Below are 21,903 nucleotides of genomic sequence, written 5' to 3'. Positions count from 1 at the left end.
TATATTTTGGTAGGAAAAACATGGAGAGATAATATAAAATAAAGGGTACAATTCTAAAGGGGGTGCAGGAGCAGAGGGACCTGGGTGTATATGTGCAAAAGTCACTGAAGGTGGCAAGACAGGTTGAGAGCACGGTTAATAAAGCAGACAGTATCCTGTGCTTTATTAATAGGGGCATAGAGTACAAGAGCAAGGAGGTTATGTTGAACTTGTATAGGCACTAGTTCAGCCTCAGCTGGTTAGTTGCGTCCAATTCTGGGTGCTGTGCTTTAGGAAGGATGTGAAGGTGTTAGAGAGGGTGCAGAAAATTCATAGAATGATTCCAGGGATGAGGAACTTCACTTATGAAGATAGATTGCAATCACCAAGGAAGTGATACTGAACAAATTTTTGGAGCTGTGGGCTGACAAGCCCCTGGGTCCTGATGGACTTCATCCTAGGGTGTTAAACAAAGTGGCTAGTGAGATAGTTGATGTGTTAGTTTTAATTTTCCAAAATTCCCTAGATTCGGGGAAGGTTCCATTAGATTGGAAAATAGCGAATGTAACTCCTCTATTCAAAAAAGGAGGGAGACAGAAAGCCGGAAACTACAGGCCAGTTAGCTTAACATCTGTCTTAGGGAAAATGTTAGAAGCTATTATTAAAGACGTTATAGCAGGGCATTTAGAAAAATTCAAGATAGTCAGGCAGAGTCAACATGGTTTTGTGAAAGGAAAATCATGTTTAACCAATTTCTTGGAGTTCTTTGAGGGAGTTACATGTGCTGTGGAAAGAGGGGAATCGGTGGATGTATTGTACTTAGATTTCCAGAAGGCATTTGACAAGGTGCCAGAACAAAGGTTATTACAGAAAATAAAATCTCAAGTTGTAGGGGATAACAATTTGGCATGGATAGAAGATTGGCTAGCTAACAGGAAACAGAGTAGGCATAAATGGGTCATTTTCTGGTTGGCAAGATGTAACGAGTGGTGTGCCACAGGGATCTGTGCTGGAGCCTTAACTTTTTACAATTTATATAAATGACTTAGATGAAGGGACCGAAGGTATGGTTGCTAAATTTGCTGATGACACAAAGATAGGTAGGAAAGTAACTTGTGAAGAGGACATAAGGGAGCTACAAAGGAGTATAGATAGGTTAAGTGAGTGGGCAAAGACCTGGCAAATGGAGTATAATGTGGGAATGTGTTAAATTGTCCACTTTGGCAGGAAAAATAAAAAAGAAGCATATTATCTAAATGGTGAGAGACTCTGAGATGCAGAGGGATCTGGGTGTTCTAGTGCATGAATCGCAAAAGGTTAGTATGCAGATACAGCAAGTAGTTAGGAAAGCTAATAGTTTGTTATCGTTTATCGCGAGGGGAATTGAATACGAAAGTAGGGAGGTTATACTTCAGCTACACAGGGCATTGTTGAGACCACATCTGGAGTACTGTGTACAGTACTGGTCTCCTTATTTAAGGAAGGATGTAAATGCATTGGAGGCAATACAGAGAAGGTTTACGAGACTAATACCTGGAATGGGCGAGCTGTCTTACGATGAAAGATTGGACAGGTTAGGCTATTATCCACTGGAATTTAGAAGAGTAAGGCGACTTGATTGAAACATATAAGATCCTGAGGGGTGGATGTGGAAAGGATGTTTCTCCTTGTAGGAGAATCTAGAACTAGAGGTCACTGTTTAAAAATAAGGGGTCACCCATTTAAGACAGAGATGAGGAGAAATTCTTTCTCTCAGAGAGTCGTGAGTCTTTGGAATTCTCTTCCTCAAAAGGCGGTGGAAGCAGAGTTTTTGAATATTTTTAAGGCAGAGGTAGATAGATTCTTGATAAACAAGGGAGTGAAAGTTTATCCGGGGTAGGTGGAAATGTGGAGTAATCAGTTCAGCCATGAAATTATTGAATGGCTCGAGGAGCCTACTCCTGCTCCTACTTTGTATGTTCATAAGTTGGGATTGTTTTCATTGGAGAAAAAAAGGCTCAGAGGAATTTTGATAGAGGAGTCTGGACAAAGTAGATAGGGAGAAACTGTTCCCATTTGAGAAAGGATCGAGAACGAGAGAGCGCAGATTTAAAGTATTTGGTAAAAGAAGCAGAAGAGACATGAAAAACTTTTTCATGCAGCGTGTGCTTAAGGTCTGGAATGCACTGCCTGACAGTGTGGTTGAGGCAGGTTCAATCGAGGCATTCAAAAGGGATAGTTCTATGAAAAGGAAGAATATGCAGGGGAGAAGGTGGAGTCATGGCACTAGGTGAAATGCTTATTAGGAGAGCCGGACCAAATGGCCGCCTTCTGCATTGCAGCAATTCTGTGATTCAATTGGAATGTTGGTGCTTCGAATATCTCTTGTTTTTTCTTTGAGAGGTTTTGGTGGCTTGCTTTTAAAGTTGCTACTTGTGAGAGGAATATGTTTGGAAGATAATTGAATCACAGACCAACTGCAAAACTCAAAGAACAAACAAACCGACGTGATTGACGTTTCAAGAATTTATTTTGTTGGTAGGTATCATTAATTACATATATTGCTGAAAATAGAGACGTTGTCAAAGCTTTTCGTCTTGCACTCATCAGGACAATCGCAAGAATAACCAACGTAAGGGAAAACAACAACTTATACTGCATGAGAAGAGAGTGCTGATTGGTTGGCAAGTGAACTCTGATTGGTGGAGGTGTTGCCATGGCGAATGCACAGGTTTGCAGTGACTGGCAGTTAACTGCCAAGCTTCGTTTAAAATATAAACCAGGCAGCTTGACTCTGGTCAAGGCATTACCCTAAGGAATGAACCAGTGAATGCCTGTCACTTACTTTGTTCAGCTGAAACAGGCACAATGTTTGTATATTGTTTAAACAAAGCTTGGCAGTTAACTGTGTCAGGTGAGTCCTCAATATTGCCCACAACCTGAATACAATTAAACACCAATTTCTTTTAAATTCTTTCACAGGATGTGGGCATCGTTGGCTAGGCCAGTATTTATAGCCCATCCCTAATTACCCTTGAGAAGATGGTGGTGAGCTGCCTTCTTGAACCACTGTAGTCCATGTGGTTTAGGTACACCCTTAGTGCTGTTAAGGAGGGAGTTCCAGGATTTTGATCCAGCGACAGTGAAGGAATAGTGATATAGTTCAAAGTCAGGAAGGTGTGTTGCTTGGAGAGGAACTTGCAGATGGTGGTGTTGCCACGCATCTGCTACCCTTGTGACCTCTTCCACTTGGAAGGACGAGTTTGGAAAGTGCTGTCGAAGGAGGTGTGGTGAGTTGCTGCAGTGCATCTTGTATATGGTACATGACTTGTGCCTTGTAGATGGTGGACTGGCTTGTGGAATCAGGAGGTGAGTTACTCACTGCAGAATCCCCTGCTCTTGTAGCCACAGTATTTATGTGGCTGGTCCAGTTCAGTTTCTGGTCAATGGTTACCCCCACGATGTTGACAGTGGGGCATTCAGCGATGGTAATGCCATTGAATGTCAAAGGAAGATGGTTAGATTCTCTCTTGTTGGAGATGGTCATTGCCTGGCACTTGTGTGGCACGAATGGAACTTGCCACTTATCAACCCAAGCCTGAATGTTGTCTAGGTCTTGCTGCATTTCTACATGGCTTGCTTCAGTATCTGAGGAGTTGCGAATGGTACTGAACATTGTACAATCATCAACAAACATCCCCACTTCTGACCTTATGATGGAGGGAAGTTCTTTAGTGAAGCAGCTTAAGAATGTATAATGATATTTTCTGAGCCTTAAGGCAATTGCTGTTTATTTTAAGCAATACTGGTACAGTGTGGCACAACCTATCTGGGCACAACTCCATGGGTTTCTGTTTAACTCGTGACCAAACAATCACTGACTTCATGGCTCCAATCTTCATCTTATTAAACAACCTTCCAAGTCCAATTATAGATTTTGTTGCTTATCTGCACAAACTGAAAAAGTGAAAAACGGATTCGGAATCGGAAGGTTGGTAAAGTGAATATTCCAGTGGTCGGATCGGGCTCAGGTTGAGTCGGGCACAGGGAGAAAATGGAAGGACTCAGGCCGCGTTGGGCTCAGGTCTGATGTTGTTCTGATGGGTTCGGGTCAGATTTATCTTTTCCTGACCTGAGCAGGCCTTTACCCTGAGAAACCCCTGCAGTGATTGCCTGGGACTGAGATGATTGACCTCCACAACCTTCTTCCTTTGTGCTAGGTATGACTCCAACTAATGGAGAATTTTTCCCCTGATTCCCATTGACTCCAGTTTTGCTAGGGCTCCTTGATGCCACAGTTTGTCAAGTGCTGCCTTGATGTCAAGGGCCGTCACTCTCACCTCACCATTTGAGTTCATCTGTTGTTTGGACCAAGGCTGTATTGAGGTCAAGAAACAAGTGACCCTGGTGGAACCCAAACTGCATGTCAGTAAGCAGATTATTGCTGAATAAGTGCTGCTTGATAGCACCGTTGACATCTTCCATCACTTTGCTGATGATTGAGAGTAGACTGATTGGCTGGGTTGGATTTGTCCTGCTTTTTGTTTAAAGGACATAACTGGGCAATTTTCCACATTGTCGGGTAGATGCCAGTGTTGTAGCTGTACTGGAACAGCTTGATTAGGGCGCAGCCAGTTTTGGAGCACGTCTTCAGTACTGTTGCCGGAATGTTGTCAGGGCCTTTGCAGTATCCAGTGCCTTCAGCCATTTCTTGATACCACGCAGAGTGAATTGACTTGGCTGAAGAGTGGCATATGTGATGCCGGGGACCTCAGGAGGAGGCTGGGATAAATCATCCACTCAGCACTTCTGGCTGAAGATGGTTGCAAATGTTTCAGCCTTATCTTTCGCACTGATGAGCTGGGGTCCCCCATTATTGAGGATGAGGATATTTGTGGAGCCTTCTCCTCCTGTTAGTTGTTTAATTGTCCACCACCATTCATGACTGGATGTGGCAGGACTGCAGATCTGATGCATTGGTTGTGGGATCGCTTAGCTCTTGTCTATCGCATGCTGCTTCCGCTATTTGGCACGCAAGTAGTCCTGTGTTGTAGCTTCACCAGGTTCACATCTCATTTTTAGATATGCCTGGCCTGCCCTCCTGCACTCTTCATTGAACCAGGATTGATCCCCAGGCTTGATGGTAATGGTAGAGTGGGGGATATGTCGGGCCATGAGTTTACAGATTGTGTTGAATACAATTCTGCTGCTGTTGATGGCCCACGGTGCTTCATGAATGCCCAGTTTTGAGTTGCTAGATCTGTTCAAAATCTATCCCATTTATCATGATGGTGGTGCCACACAGCACGATGGAGGGTATCCTCAATGTGAAGACAGGACTTCGTCTCCACAAAGACTGTGCGGTGGTCACACTTACCAGTACTGTCATGGACAGATGCATCTGTGACAGATATGGTGAGGGCGAGGTCAAGTAGGTTTTTCCCTCTTGTTGATTCCCTCACCACCTGCCGCAGACCCAGTCTAGCAGCTATGTCCCTTAGGACTCTGTCAGTAGTGCTGCTACCGAACCACTCTTGGTGATGGACATTGAAGTCCCCCACCCAGAGTACATTCTGTGCCCTTGCCATCCTCAGTGCTTCTTCCAAGTGGTATTTAACATGGAGTACTGATTCATCAGCCAGCGGGGCGGGGTGGGGGGGTGGTGGAGGGGGTCGGTATGTGGTAATCAGCAGGAGGTATGATTCCATGAGTATGACTGTGTCAAGTTGTTGCTTGACTAGTCTGTGGGACTGCTGTCCAAATTTTGGCACAAGCCCCCAGATGTTAGTAAGGAGGACTTTGCAGGGCCAACAGGACTGGGGGGGGGTATGCCATTGTCGTTTCCAGTGCCTAGGTCGATGCCGGGCGGTCCGTCCGGTTTCATTCCTTTTAGACTTTTCTCTAGCGGTTTGATACAACTTTATGGCCTGCTAGGCCATTTGCTGTGGAGTCTCATGTTAGCCAGACCAGGTAAGGATGGCAGATTTCCTTCCCTAAAGGACATTAGTGAACCAGATGGGTTTTTAAAACAATTGATAATGGTTTCATGGTCACCATTACTTAGACTAGGTTTTTTTTGTTCCTGGTTCATTAATTGAATTTAAATTCCACCAGCTGCCATGGTGGGATTTGAACCTGTTACCACAGAGCATTAGCTTGGGCCTCTGGATAGCTAGTCCAGTGGCATTATCACTATGCCACTGCCATGTCACTACCCTGATTTGTGACCTTTCCTGAAAATAAGTGTCACCTTTTCTTGTTTCCCTTCCAGTAGCCCCCCACTCTACCCCATGTATCGATTGACTCCTTCATGATGACCAGCAGCTATTCATAGATTTTGTTCCTAGTCTCACTTAGCACCCTTCAATATATGCTATGTCTTTCTGGTGATTTCTTGGTTTTGAGCCCTTTAAGCCTGTCCATGCAAATGATTTTTTTAATTCATTCACAGGATGTGGACATTACTGCAAGGCCAGCAATTATTGCCCATTCCTAATTGCCCTCAAGAAGGTGGTGGTGAGCTGCCTTCTTGAACTGCTGTAGTTCGTATGATGAAGATATTGTTAGGGAGGGATTCCAAGATTTTGACCCAGTGATGATGAAGGAATTATGCTATATTTCCCGAAGTCAGGATGATGTGTTGCTTGGAGGGGAGCGTGCAGCTGGTGCTTTTCCCATGTGCTTACTGCCCTTTCCTTCCAGGTGGTAGGGGTCGCAGGTTTGGGAGAAGAAGAAGCCTTGGCGAGTTGCTGCAGTGCATCTTGCTGATGGTACACTGCACCCGTGGTTCATGGAGTAACAATCAAGCGCTGCTTTGTTCTGGATGGTATTGAGTTCTTGAGTGTTGTTGGAGCTGCACTCATCCAGGCAAGTGGAGAGTATTCTATCACACTCCTGACTTGTGCCTATTTAGATGTTGGAAAGGCTTTGGGGAGTTAGGACACGAGTCACTCACTTCAGAATATCCAGCTTCTGACCCGCTCTTATAGCCACATATTTATGTGGCTGATCCAGTTAAATTTCTGGTCAATGATAACCCCAGGATGTTGGTGGTGGAGATTCAACAATGGTAATGCCTTTGAATGTCAAGGGGAGGTGGTTAGATTCTCTCTTGTTGAAGATGGTCATTGCCTGGCACTTGTGTGGCGGAAATGTTACTTGTCACTTATCACCCCAGGTCTGAATGTTGTCCAGATTTTGCTGCATGTGGACATGGACTACATCATTATCTGAGGAGTAGCAAGTGGAGCTGAACATTGTGTAGTTATCAGCGAACATCCCCACTTTTAACCTTATGATGGAGGGAAGGTCTTTAGTGAAGCAGCTGAATATGATTGAGCCTAGGACACTGCCCTGAAGAACTCCTGGGGCTGAGATGATTGGCCTTCAACAACCACAACTATCTTCCTTTGTGTTAGGCATGACTCCAGCCAGTGGAGAGTTTTCCTCCTGATCCTCAATGACTTCAATTTTGCTAAGGCTCCTTGATGTCACACTCGGTCAAATGCTGCCTTGAATTCAGGGGCAATCACTCTCACCTTACCTCTGGATTCAACTTTTTTGTCCATGTTTGGACCAAGGCTGTAATGAGGTCAGGAGCCGAGTGGTCCGAGTCGAACCCAAACTGAGCCGAGTGGTCCTAGTCAAACCCAAACTGAGCAAATTATTGGTGAGTAAGTGCCACTTTTAAGCACTGTCAATGACCCCTCCAATCACTTTGTTGATGATTGAGAGTAGCCTGATGAAGCAGTAATTGGCCAGATTGGATTTGTCCTGCTTTTCGTGTGTCAGATGTTATCAAAAGCATGAAGTGCACGACCCAACAGTACAGTGGCTTTGCTTCCACTATTCCCAGTCTCAGCCAAGTTGTCCAAGGGAAAGCCTGAGGGTAAGCCAGGCACTTCTCCAGGAAGAAGGAAAAATCTGCCCAAGAGGCTGCTCCATTCTCAATCCTACTGGCAGATATTGAGGTTTACAGACGGAAACATTGCCTGTATTCTCAGCCAAACCAGAGAATGGTGAATGGTAAAGGGAAAGTCAAAAAAGAGGAAATATAAGTTTAAACATTTTTAAAGACCCTTAGTGAGGGGGACAATATAAAATGGAAATGAATCATAAAGCCTTAAATATAGAACATTTATTAAACTGCAATGCAGTTTTATTTGTGATCAGCAAAAATCAAATTACGAACAGAAAGAGCATGACAAATTTGTGATTTTAATAAAAGTATAACAAATGTGTTAGCACCTCTCAGTTGATTAAAATAGTCACATAATTAGAATAATTCATAATTCCTTACCCAAGTCTTACAAGGAAAATTATATTCCTATTGCAACAACTGCCAATTAAACACAAGTACTAATTAAGTGTAGCAATATAATAAAACACTACTATTATTAAAAGCCAATTGCAAGGCAAATTATTTTAAACAAGAATAACAGATTTGTCAGTAATTGTGGTTTGCATTAGGGCTCACTCTAATTAGGAGCTATATTTACATTTTACATATTCAGCATGGCATATCCAATAACTATGATATTATTTTGTCAGCTTTATATAGAAAATAGAAAATTAAATCACAAGAAGATGACCAACCGTGGATTTAATTTACCAAAATGTTGCTTCACAGAGGAAAAACTGGTGTTGAGCAGTAATAGAAGAGTTAGGCATGGTTGAAAAGATAGGATTTTAAATGTGTGGAGGGAAATATCATGGTGATCAGATTTCTATCAGTCTTCGCTCAGTGGTAGCACTCTCACCTGTTAGGCAGGAGGTTGTGAGTTCAAGATCCAATCTGGAGACTTAAGCATATAATCTAGGCTCTCCCTTCAGTATGATATTGATGGGTGATGCACTGCTGGTGGTGCTACCTTTCAGATCAGACGTTAAATTGAGGCTCTGTTTGTTTGCTCAGGTTGGCATAAACAATCCTATGGCATTATTCAACAAGCAGGGAATTTTTCTGGCCAATATTTATCCCTGAACTAACACCACCAAAATAGCTTAACTGGTCATTTATCTCATTGCTGCATATGGAACCTCTCTGTGCACAGACAGACTGCTGCATTTGGTGACATTATGATACGATTATACTTGTAAAGTAATTCATAGGCTACAAAGCACTTTTGGATGTCTATGTACATACAAGTTCTTTCTTTTCTAGAGAAAGTGAGGCTGAGACATCCTGGCCAATCTTCATCCCTCAACCAACATCACTTAAAAAAAAAAATCAAGTCATTATGATATTGCTATTTGTGGGACCTTGCTGTACATTGCAACAGTAAGAACGCTTGAAAAGTACTTCATTGGCTCTAAAGCACTTTGGGACATCTTGAGGTCATGAAAGCCATTTATATAAATGCAAATTCTTCTAAGCTCTGCCATTGATGGATTAGTGGTAGTAGTCAGAGGTCTGTATAGGAGACCAGAATCATGGAACTGAAAGGCATAAGCTGTGATGTAAGATAGGAGATTATGAACGTAGAGTGGATGAAGTAAGGAGAGAAAATGCAAAGAATTTGAATTTGGTGCATTTGGAGGGGTTGGGGGTGGGGGTGCAAGAGTAATGGGTCTTAAGGAACTTAGCACAGAACTGGATGCAGATGGTAGAATGTCAGAGTTTGTGTACAACGGAGCTCCAGAGGCCAATGAGGAAGCACGGCAGAAGTCAAATATTGATCAAACAAAAGAATGGCTAACAATTTCAGCAGTGGTGATTGGGGTCCTTTGAGGCATGAAAAGTTGCGCTGGTGGAAGTTTATTTATTAATGGCAGTTTAATTTCAAATTCTATAACAGAAAATCCAGTCCCTGATAACGCTGCTCCTGAAATATATCTTGTTTTCGGGAGACTATTGAAATTCTGTTCTTCCACATATAAATAGGGAAATGGATTATGATCATAAGCCTGTAAAAGCAGTTTATCCCCACTGAGTGCTAATAATTTCACTTTTCATTGTATGAGGTTTATGAATGGAAGGGAGATCATTACCAGGAGCTGAGAATAGGCACTGCTCTTTATTACTAATGATTATAATCAGGCATCTCTTTGACATCTGTGTTCTGATTGCATACAGTACTGTTTGTAACACCCATGAGGAACAGGCTGATGTTAATTAATCTGCTCTTTTCCTGTTTACCCAAACTTCTATTAAGACTAGATTTAAATAGTGTTTGCACAGTGAATATGGAAAGACAGGCAAATATTCTGGAATCGTGGATGAATATATTTGATGATTTTAGAGAATTTGTTGCACATTTTTCCTGAAAAGTTATATGGGTGTAGTCTAGTCAGTGATGCCGACAAGTGAACAAGCACTGCAGGAAGAGTGCGTTTAGTGGTGAAACAGTGTTTTCTCATTGAATGCTTTCTTATGTTTATAATATGGAACAGGTAAAATAGATTTCTGATTACATTACTTCAGGTTAATGTCAGACATGCAGACTCCCCAATTTTTTCACAAGATACTGGCCTGGGTTTTGAGGTAGAAATAAAGGTGAGACCAACAGCACTCACTGTTTATTAAATGGTAAATCGAACAGCAACTTCTGGTAAATGCACATGCGCAGTTAAACGCAGAAATCAGGAATTTGCTGCCCGAGTTGTCTTGCTCCTTCAGAAGCTGCATAATAATGGAATCTCACTGAGAGACTTGGCATTAAAACACGTGGAAGGTCATGAAGTTGTGGTAGTCATGTGATAGATACCCACTAAACTTGCCCAAAAAAGTTAGGGCTTGTCCATTCCAATCTAAATAATTATTTAGCACAATAAATAAATTGTAATTACTGCCAAGCAACCTCTTTGGCACTGAAAATTAACTTTGACAAGTGTGGACTCTCATTCCTTCAGATTTTTAATTATTGTTGGAGGCTTTTAAAAATGTAAAATAATCATTGTTTTTAACTTTTTCTGTCTCCTTTTTCTCTCTCTCTCTCTTTTAATCTTATCTTTCTTTCCTATTCTTTTTATTTTGCTTTCTGTGCATGATTTGTCATTAACTTAACCATTCTACTTTACACTTCCTGGTCAGACTCTGCGTACCTCAGTAAGGATGCTTCCATCTGATTGGTTAAGGAGATACACAATTGTTTGTCTTGTTCACACAAGTCCCAGATCCTCTGTAGAAGGCACCAGACTGTTTTTAGCTCTCTATTCACAGCAATTTCCAGTACAAAACCCCATAGAAAGTCTGTGGGACAGTGTAATGAGTGCACTGTTCATTTGCCACTGACCTCAAAATCTGGGCAAATGAGAGTGATCCAGAAAATATGGTGCATTTTCTACTAAGTAGCTTTGTGAAAGGACTGTGAAAAACTACAGGAAGATATAGGTAGGCTAGCAGAATGGGCAAATGGACAGCAGATGCAGTTTAATGTAGAAAAATCTTAAATATTAGATATTGTATGTTAGAATGGGGAAAGAAAATGCACCTTAAATGGTAAGATTTTAAGTGGCATAGAAGTGTAGCGGGACCTTGGAGTGCAGACACATAGCATTAAAAGTGAAAGCAGAAATGGATAGTCCTCAATAGATGGTTGTGTAAACAGAATACAAAAGCAAGGGCATAATACTGAACTTGTGCAAGCCAAGTTAGCTTACAGCTGGAAAATTTTGGACCGTTTCATGCACCCCGTGAAAGATATAAAATCAGGGGAGAAGGTGCAACATAGCATCACCAGGATGTTACTGGGGACAAGGGGTTATAGATATGGAATGTGGAGAGGGGGTAAGGGAAGGGAGATAGGGGAAGATTGGCTTTTTAAAGAAAAACTGAGAGGACTAAGGAGGGATCAGGAGAGAGATACATTAAGATCATTAAGGGTTACATCAATGTACACAGTGAAAGGTTGCTTCCACTGGTTGGCAAGGGAGTAATGAGAGGTCATCAATAATACATTAAACATGAAAGGCAGCCCACAACATTCCATGCATAAACTATTGCAAGGTGCTGTGATAGGGAATCTAAAGATTAAAATGTAATGTTACAACCAGAAGCAGAAATTGCAACTCAATTCAGGTTATTCAAGTATTCATGCAATTACACATTCTGACCAGTGGGTGTCACTGGTACATACATGTACATCTACTTCAAGCAAAACCTCTCAGGATAGCCCAGGGCTTTAGTTATTTTTCAGAAGGATACTTCTCCTTTAAATATAACTTCCTCTTCCTAATTCAGCATTAGTGATCATCAATGGAAAAGACACCGCTACACTGACCTTTGATGATGCCAGCTGAGTTTCCATCCTGCCACTAGGCCTGGCAGTATTGAGCCTAGCTTCACCTCCCAGAATGAAAAATGGTCACTGACAGAGCTTGACAACTTCACCCTTTTGTTTATGCTTTCCTGTTCCTACCCACTTCCTATTTCCTGCACCCCTCACCATTCCCTATTCCTGTCCACTTCGCCCTCCATCTTCCTCACTTCCCCCTCTCCTTCTCCCTCCCCTCCTACTTCATGCTATCCTTTATCCCTCTTTTCTCTCCTTTCCTCTTCACTCTTCCTTTCCATGCTCTAACCCCACTGGACCTGAATATTGCACTTGGTGTGTTAATCGATAATTACAAAAAGAATTAAAGGGAAGGTTAGAAAACCATTATTTAAGTGGAGAGTAATTTGAATGCCAAATTTTCTGCTACAAACTGTTATTGAAGCAGACGCCATATACATGGCCTGATTTTAACTCTGGGTAAGTGGATGGGTTTTGAATGAGTTAAAATCTCACCTCCTACTTTGAAAAGAAAATGGAAGTAGATAGTTGGTTGAAAATGGGAATATTAAAGAGTATGGAGACCGAGCAGTGCAGTGAGATTAAACTGGGTGGCTCATTGAGAAAAACTTAAGTGTAGACTTGATGGGTAAATGGTTTGTTTCTGTGCTGTAGTGTTCTATGATTCTACTGTTTTTAGTATAGGGAAAATGTGTTCAAAACTGGATATTTTTCGAAACAGATCTTTGCAAATTTCTAAGCAGGTGTCTATAGCAGGGGCAGCACAGTGGTGCAGTGGTTAGCACTGCAGCTTCACAGCTCCAGTGACCCAGGTTCGGTTCTGGGTACTGCCTGTGCAGAGTTTGCAAGTTTTCCCTGTGACCATGTGGGTTTCCACCAGGTATGCCAGTTTCCTCCCACAGCCAAAGACTTGCAGGTTGATCGGTAAATTGACCATTGTAAATTGCCCCTAGTGTAGGTAGGTGGTAGGAGAATGGTGGGGATGTGGTAGGTGTATGGGATTAATGTAAGATTAGTATAACTGGGTGGTTGTTGGTCTGCACAGACTCAGTGGGCCGAAGTGCCTGTTTCAGTGCTGTATCTCTCTATGACTGTCATTTTCGATAAAATAATCTTCCCCCAGAGAAATTAAAAATGATCGCCATATGTGGTTTATTATGGAGATATTTATTTTGGATTTCAGCTTCAATTAATAAATCAAAATACTCCAAAAATTAACTATTTTCTGTAAGGTTGACTTTTGATCTTTGAGGCAAGATGGAGTTTTTATAGAGTCTCGCACTCAGTAGTTGCAGTTGAGCAGACACCGCAGTCACATCGCACTGCCACGGGGTAGGTGTAGTATGGATCTACATCAGGCCGACAGTTGGGTAGTTTCACTGTGATGAACCTGGTTTCGTTATAGGTACAGACCCGATGGTGTGCGTCTATGTACGGAGGATCGAGAACCGGTTTCTGTGAGTAAAAGCATAGAACACTTACAAAATAATTCCAGGAACAGTAAGAACAATGCACTAACTGCATGCAAATATTCAAAACAAAGGCAAACTAACAATAATACTCTAATTTCTACCCTAAAACTGTTTAATCTGCTCTTTGCTGCAGGAGTCCAACTTAATACTCCCTCATTTTCTGTTTTTATTTTTATTCCCTCTGTAAGGAGTTAAAAGTTTACTGATACACTAGGAGTATATTTTCCTCTGTTTGCCTTTACCAGCTGAGTCTTAAAAATCCCCAATTTATACACGTGCCAACATTTTTGCTAAAATAAAGCAGGAAAAACCCCTAATGTTTGTTCATGAGCGTTGTTTATGTAGGAGGACAGCAAACAAGTAATACTTTGTTTAACTAGATGAAAATTTGAAAGGTACAAGTAAGAAAGGAAAACAGATTGTAATCTTTCACTCAAGAGGACTTGTGGAAAAAGTTACCAGAAAAAGCCATCAAAGCAGATGGTTGCGAGAGGCAACCAATTCCACATCTGTAGGGAAGTGGGTTGAGTCATGTGTTGAGAGGCAAATATCGAATGGCCTTTCCTTGTTCCGATGTGAGAGGTAGTAATTTCATGCACTTTACATTTGCATTTTCTATCTTTAGCATCATTATTATTTGAGTATGTGTTGTGGGAATAAGCTGAACATAGGAATAGGAGCAGAGTAGGTTATATGGTTTATTCAATAAGATCATGGCTCAGCTTCTACATCAACTCCACTTTCCCGTCCTATCCCCATATCTCTTGATTTCCTTTGGTGCCCAATAATCTAATTGTCTCAGTCTTGAATATACTCAGTAACTGAGCACCCACAGCCCTCTGGAGATACAGAATTGCAAAGATTCACAACCTCTTAGTGAAGAAATTTCTCGGTCCTTGTCACGCGGCTATGACCCCTAGTTGTAGATTCTTCAGCCAGGGGAAAAAGCCTCTCAGCATCTACCCTGAGAAGCCCTCAAGAATTTTATATATTTCAATAAGATCACCTCTCAGTTTTCTAAACTCCAGAGAATATAGGCCCAGAAGGACAGACGTCTCATCCCAGGAATCAATCTAATGAACTATTGCTGCACCCTCTCTAAGGCTAGTATATCCTTCCTTAGGTAAGGAGGCCAAAACTGTACACAATTCACAGGTGAGGTCTCTCACAAAAACCCTGTACAATTACAGCAAGACTTCCTTACTCTTGTACTCCAACCCCCTTGTATGAAGGCTAACATACTCTTTGCCTTCCTAATTGCTAGCTGTGCTGGCATGTTAAAAAATGAAGTTAAGACTTTGCTCAGATTGAAAATAATAGCATGAGTTTTTATTTATCATGATGAGTTGGGCAGTATTTAACCATATTGCATACTAAGGTAACAATTGTGAAATGTTATAGATCTGATGTTGGTAGCTGTAACAGCATCACAAATAATCAATCACTGAAAAAATTCTCCTTTCATTTCAAGTGTTGTTGCAGTATTTATGTAAAATACCTCTTATCTATTTCCATAGGATTTGCATGATTTGAATTTACATCATTGGTCCCAGAAAAGTGAAATGTAATAATATTGTATTCTTTTTTAAATTGTATATCCAGTTTTTAGAAAATACCTTGTCATATAAAGGACAAAACAGAAAAGGGTTCACATCTTTATTCAGTTTTATGTTTGTCTCCCACTGAGTACAACAAATTGAACTCATGAAGGAAATGATACAATCAGGTTCCCTGCCTCACCTCCCAGGTCTCACATCGTCCCCAACAGGCATCTGTGCTGATTCGTAACCCTTTACAACCAGGTTTCTTGGCCAGGAATGTAAACTCTCTTACAGCACAACCGATGAATGTCCGCAAGCTGATGTTGGAGGCTGGAAGAACATTTACATAAACGACCAGCAACTGAAGAATAAGACTCCCCCATATTATGTGGTGCAGATTCAGTCTAGAATAAACACACATTTTAGTTTATTAATGGTAACGATAGAGGGCTAAAATCAATAAATTAAGGAATAATAAAGCATACTTCATGCATAGCAAATGATAGTTTATCACCAAAAGGATATCAATCTAGTCTCGCATGTGATTCTCAATCTAAGAGAGAAGATTGTAAGAACCTAGTAACAAGATAAATACGAAATATGATTATGAATATTGGAAAAAATAGTGAACTTGTGACCTTAATTATTTGCTGTACAATAGACCTGTTACTCTGGTAATCTTATGTTACAGCCAGGTTGCTCCTTAAGGTATTATAGTGCAATATGTAGACCCGAGGATGTAGTGGCATATTTATTAGGAACATTGGCCCTTTGTACTGTTTGACCCAATGCCCCATAGCCTCACCATGTATTTCTAATTGCTTCAATATATGGAGAAACACCAGTTTGCCAGATTATATAATTCAGGCTGAACTACTAATAATTTATTAAAAGACATAAATTCACACACAAGTGAAATGAATATAGCACAGCTATGTTTAATTTGTGCGGTACTTAATTCCTAACTTGAAAAGTAACACAAAGGCCTTGAAATTGCTTTGTGCTCAAATTCAGGCACAAATCCAATGGCAACAACAAACTGTGACACCCAAATCGATGCACAAGATGTTCATGTGAAATACGCCCACTTGCGGCATCAGGATATGATTAGCGTCTTGGTTTCTAAGTAGATGAAGATTGGCTAGTGGGGTTGCTGGCACTGGATCTACAGTGAGTCCAGAGCAGGGAGGAGATTGGCAGCAGGGCAAGCAGTGGTCTGAGCGCTTCCGTGGTTCCTTTAAGGCAGTCGTTCTCAAACTGCAATCCACAGACCCCTTGGGGTCCACAAGTTGATTGAAAGTGTGAGCCGGGAGATGGCAGTGGATTGTGTCCACTACGTATGCAGCGCAGAGTGGCTGGTTGTCTCATCTGGAAGGGAGGGTGCATGGAGGAGCACCGAGAGCAGCATGAAACTTTTTACATGCAGCACTTTCATATAAGTATAATAATTTAGATGGGGGGTGCATGATTTCTAATCTATTTGAAAAGGAGTCCTTTAACCAAAAGAATTTGAGAACCACTGCTTTACGGATTATTGGCTTGGAGGAGAGCTGCTATGGTCCCACGTGGAACCAGGAGACCGTCAAGGACCGCCCTCAGAAGGGAGTGGTGGCAGTGACCAGGAAGGTCAAGTCCAACATCTGGATCTGAAGACCTGACAGCAGTGCTACACGAAGTCTAATGACCACATGCTGGTGGTCTGGGGTCAGTATCAGTGAATGCATCTTCACGACATTTCCTACCCACCACACCACATACCCTCACACTGCTCAATGCACTACACTCCCTTCACTCAGTCATCAGCATTCATTGGCACGCAGAACTCATGGCTAACATCCAGATACTGCACCTAACCTCACACATCTACCAATACTGCCAGTCTCACATCCACTTCTCACTTCCTCCATATTCCTTCAGCTATCCAACCATGGCAGGTACATCACCCAAACACAGTGCAACACAATTACTGAGATTCTGACCTCTCTTTCAGCAAAAGGTGGCACACAATAGGAGGGAACAGAGCCAGCTGAGGGCAAAGACACCTGCATCTCCTGAGCAATACAGAGGAGATGGTTGTCTGCATCATGGGGCAGGCTGTGACAGGGCCCGTGGCATCGGGCAATATTGAGGATGGCAGCACTTTCCAACCTTATGTCCCTTCTCAACTCCCAGTTCTCCTTCATCCAGCTATCTTGCATGATGAGCAAGCTGATGGTGTGACCATGGACTTGCTGCTTCCCAGCCTACCCCTCTTCCCTCACTCCAACCTTCCACTTCTTATTTTCTGCTGTCAGAGACCCAAAAAGGTTCACTTGCCCAGCCACAGGAGCCCATGAAAGAAGAGCGAGCACATCAGGTCAGCACTGATGAAGAGGCCCCGTCACTTGATCTGACACTTTCAGCCACCAGCTGGATACTGACACTACACATACCTTACAGGGGAGTATAGAGGTGGGATCTGCATGTGGTGAGTCACTGGGCATAAGTGGACAGCGTGCAGGCCAGGGTGAAAGGATGGTTTGTTTGCCGGCTCTGCGGAGGGTGAGGTGGCAGACAAATACTGCTGCAGAGGATTCCGTTGAAGACCTCAATGGGACGCCATGCAGGAGATTGCTGAATGGACATGCTCACTGAGCTGCTGGATGCATTGACTGGCCTGCCAGACAGCCTCCTGTTACTTACTGTCAAGGAGCATGGAGCAGTCCGGCTCCAAGTTGGCAGAGTATATTGCACGGAGCTTGGCGGCCTCTCTGCAGCCTCTGCTTCATCTCCTTGCATTGCTGCAGACCCAGAGGTACTTCACCGAACCTACTGCAAACTTTGTGTGCACAAGTCACCTACTCCTCTGCCATCTCTATGAGGATGCAGCAACAATCTCTGGCAAATGCACTAAAACACCTCCAAAACCACTCCAAAATATTTTCAGACACTTTCCAACAGAAGTTGTTCCAAAAATGTTACTTACCTGCAGCCAGGGTACCTGGCCCTTTAAGGAATGGTACTCCAGGGCCTTTCTTGCTACTTATCATAAAAGCAAAATACTGCAGATGCTGGAAATCAAATAAAACCCAAAAGTACTGGAAATACTCAGCAAGTCTGGCAGCATCTGTGGAGAGAGAAGCAAAGTTAATGTTGCGTGTCAGTGACCTTTCATCAGAACTGTTCTGATGAAAGGTCACTGACCAGAACCGTTAGCTCTGCTTCTCTCTCCACAGATGCTGCCAGACCTGCTGAGTATTTCCAGTACTTTTTGGTTTTATTACCTTCGTGCTACTTCATGCTTTTTCATTTCTGGACAATGCAGGCGTTGGCAGGAGCTACATTGCCCAATTTTGGTATCCTGGCATCACAAGAGCCGATTGGGCTGTGTGACATCAGGATAGCACCATTTCCAGGTGTTCGGGAACGCGTAGGGGACGCATCGGCCTCTGCCCACATCAAAGATGGATGCCGCACATGACTTTGCCTGCCCTCAGGAAATCTGCATAGGTAGCGGCACTACACGAATGAATTTAGTGGCCACGGTCTTTTGAATGAGCTATTAAGCCAGGACGCTCTGAGGTGGATGCGAAAGATCCCATAGCACTATCAAAAAAGAGCAGGGAAGTTCTACCCAGTGTCCTGGCCGATATTTATCCCTCAACCAACATCACTAAAACAGAATAGCTGGTCATTACCTGATGACTGTTTGTGGGAGCTTGCTGTGCACAAAGTGGCTGCCACATCTCCTACTTTACAACAGTGACCACACTTCAGAAGTACTTAATTATCTGTAAAAGGCTTTGGAGCATCCTGACATCATGAAAGGGGCTGTATAAATGCAAATCATTCTTCCTTTCATGTGTGAGCAAGCTGTTTGACTGTGGGATCACGATCAAGCTTGATCTTGGGCTTATTCCTGTCCGTGCATTTGCACACTTCATTGAGTCACTTACCCTGCAGGCACCCCAGCAGCAGCCCAGCTGAGAGCAGGCGAAAAAAAATCAAACATCCTGGTCTGTATGGCTCACTCCCACACTGGTTGATGGATCTGACCACAAAGCCTTTGGATGAGTTCAAGTGTTGCTTTACAAATGCAAGTGTGTGAAATGTAACTATACACAAGCTACTTGTAAATGTTTTAAGTTTACATCCTGTTAAAGAAAACATCTGTTTTCTTCACTCAGTTAAAAGTCCTAAGTGATTTCTAACATTTTAAATTGAAATAAATGTTGGTTGAAATCATCATTTCAACTTTGAAATATTAACTTCAAAACCAGTAATTAATTTGTTTTTCAGTACAACTTATGGAATGGTTATAATGCACTTGAGACGAATACTATGATTGTATTGAACATACATTGACTTGCCATGTTTCCTGAAGGAAGTAGTCTTGCATGGCTTTGGTTTCACACCAGCTTGCCGCATAACTGGAACCAGTGGCTTTTGAAGCTTAAACCTTAAATGCAAGTCAATGGGCCCAATGAATCCTCTAAACTTTAATCTTATAATAATAGAACAAAGTAGCTCTTTCGCTGTTTTAAAGTTGGTCACTGTTGAGTGGAGCTTTGCGTGTGCATATGCAGAGCTCTCTCTTCTCTTCAAGTGCAGCACATGAAGTTAGTATAACTCTGTGCTATTCACTTGTGTTGTTTCAAAAATGGTAACCTTATACCAGTATCAAATGTAAAACTGCACTATTAGGCATCACTTGTTCCTGTAAAAGTTTAAAAAACATAGGAATCAAAGAGTTAAGTAAGGTTGATTTTACATTGCAAATTCAAAATATTCCAAACTAGGGAAAGTGTGTCACTCACCTGTGACTCCACATCTTTTGATCTATATCAGCTTTTACTCTCTTCGAAGAGTTGAGACACTTCAAAATTATTTTTTCAGTCCTCGCGATGCACAAAAGCTTCACCTTTAACATTCACTCAAACAAACACTAAAGATTGGAAGACCGATTATCTAAGGACTGATCAAAATCATCAGCGCCCTTGATGCTAGGTCTCTAGCTGCTCGTTCCGAAGCTCTCGCAGTTTTGAAATATATGGAGAAAGCAACTGTCAATCATTATCAGCGTCCTGCAGTTCCTCCCTCCAACCTGTCACAGACTACTCAGATCAATGGATACCTGACCTGCAATATTACAGCCAAAGACAAAACCAAGAAGGCACGGGCTCAGTAAGAATAATGAACATTTAACTCCTCCTTACTGTGGGGCACGGTATTTTTTGAAGTACAGTCTTAGAGCAAGCAGAGCAGGTATCAAGTACAGTATTAAAATGTCCAAAATAACTCAAAGGTAGTGTTCGTATAATGCAATGCTTGTAATCCATAGTTGTTAATAGCCCTAAGCTACTAAAGGTTTTGTCAGGCTGCTATGTTTTAAACATCAGAGATCCTGTAGCTTACCTGTTTTTCCAAATTAAGATCAATATAATAGTATAAATGTCTGCCCTGATTTCTACAGCGGGTAAAATTGGTGCAATCTGTAGCCCTCTTTATCTTGTGATGATTAAAAATGTCTTTAGAGGTATAGTCAGTCCAAATGAAAGGACTGAGTGGACTTACATTAGGCTACTACCATTTTAGTGAGATTCAAAATTTGAGTTTGTTTCTTGCCTAGTGTAACAACATGACTGGACAATTTAAAAAAACAATATGATTTTTGAGATGAGAGTTTCTGTCCATGTTTATTTTTATTAGTAATAAGAAATTGAGCTGTTGGGGGAACACAAAGCAAGTCTTTAAAATGATGAGAGGCATCGACAATATAGAGGAAGCAAGCATTATAATGTAGGGTAAACCCAAAAGGACAGGAATTGAAATATTAATCAGCTTCAAGTGAAGGTAAAGATTAAGACATTTTTTTCCTCCACAATATAAAGGATATGTGGAACAGACTTCCAGCAAAGGAAATTAACATGGTGTCCATCGATCCCTCAAAAATGATTATTGATAAACAGGTATAATAAAGCAGGATTTTTGACTTACCTGCATTCCTGCTGCTAACATGACTCCATTGGCAGCCCCATGAACCCTGGCCAGAAACAAATGTTTTTCTTTAAACCCATGATTCTTGCCATTATTGGTAGAGCAATCCCTACGTACCCATTGCTTCCTGCATCCTCAGAATGGCAGTGTATGTTACAGGATAGAAAGAGATAATCAAACGCTTCATGAAATGAACAATGTGTTGCTGTGGTCAAGCACATGTCACTTGTGGCTAACGCTCATTAGTGGCAATATGCTGGAGTTTTATACATGGAGGAAATACATAGGCATTACTTTTGTGTGGGAGATTAAATAAATGGGGTTGAGTCTATGATAGGTAGAATGCATCTGGTCTATGGAAGAATGGGGCTTCATGAGTTCAGTGGCTCTTCTTATTCAATACTTTTTTATATTAATGATGATAGTTACTTTTTAATCCAGTATCATTGCCATGCACTCCCAAATCAAGCACAACAGCAACTTGCATTGATATCGTTCCTTTAATGCAGAAATAAATTTGTTTCAATACAGTCGCAACAATGGACCTTACCCGGGTTTTACCACTAGGTATTTTTATACTATTCGTAGCAGTTGTTTTTGTCGTATCCACGTGTTGTCATGATGGGAAATTAGGTTGAGACTGCCTGCACTCATTTTGGTTAGCATTCTTACAATTGTCAGAACAGAGAGATTTGCAGTCCATCAGGCTAGGCTTTTCGTTAA

At 41.8% G+C, this 21,903-nt stretch overlaps 1 protein-coding gene across 1 annotated transcript; it reads right to left on the bottom strand.

The window, feature by feature from the left end:
- Positions 1-13,457: 13,457 nt before the first annotated feature.
- Positions 13,458-20,014, bottom strand: gphb5 (glycoprotein hormone subunit beta 5). Its single transcript, XM_068038273.1, has 3 exons — positions 20,001-20,014; positions 15,404-15,608; positions 13,458-13,646 (listed from the first exon to the last, which is right to left on the bottom strand). Exons 1-3 carry the CDS (start codon positions 20,012-20,014, stop codon positions 13,458-13,460), a joined length of 408 nt encoding a protein of 135 aa, XP_067894374.1.
- Between the last annotated feature and the right edge of the window lie 1,889 nt (positions 20,015-21,903).

Source organism: Heterodontus francisci, chromosome 9 (assembly GCF_036365525.1).
Source record: "Heterodontus francisci isolate sHetFra1 chromosome 9, sHetFra1.hap1, whole genome shotgun sequence".
In the NCBI taxonomy this organism is placed as follows: Eukaryota; Metazoa; Chordata; class Chondrichthyes; order Heterodontiformes; family Heterodontidae; genus Heterodontus; species Heterodontus francisci.
Note: the sequence above shows the minus strand (reverse complement) of the source record. Positions and strands in the feature narration are given on the sequence as shown.

Coding starts and splice junctions, on each gene's coding strand:
- gphb5 (XM_068038273.1), bottom strand. Junction 13,647..15,403: donor GACGATGTGAGACCTGGGAG/GTGAGGCAGGGA, acceptor TTTTACTCACAG/AAACCGGTTCTCGATCCTCC.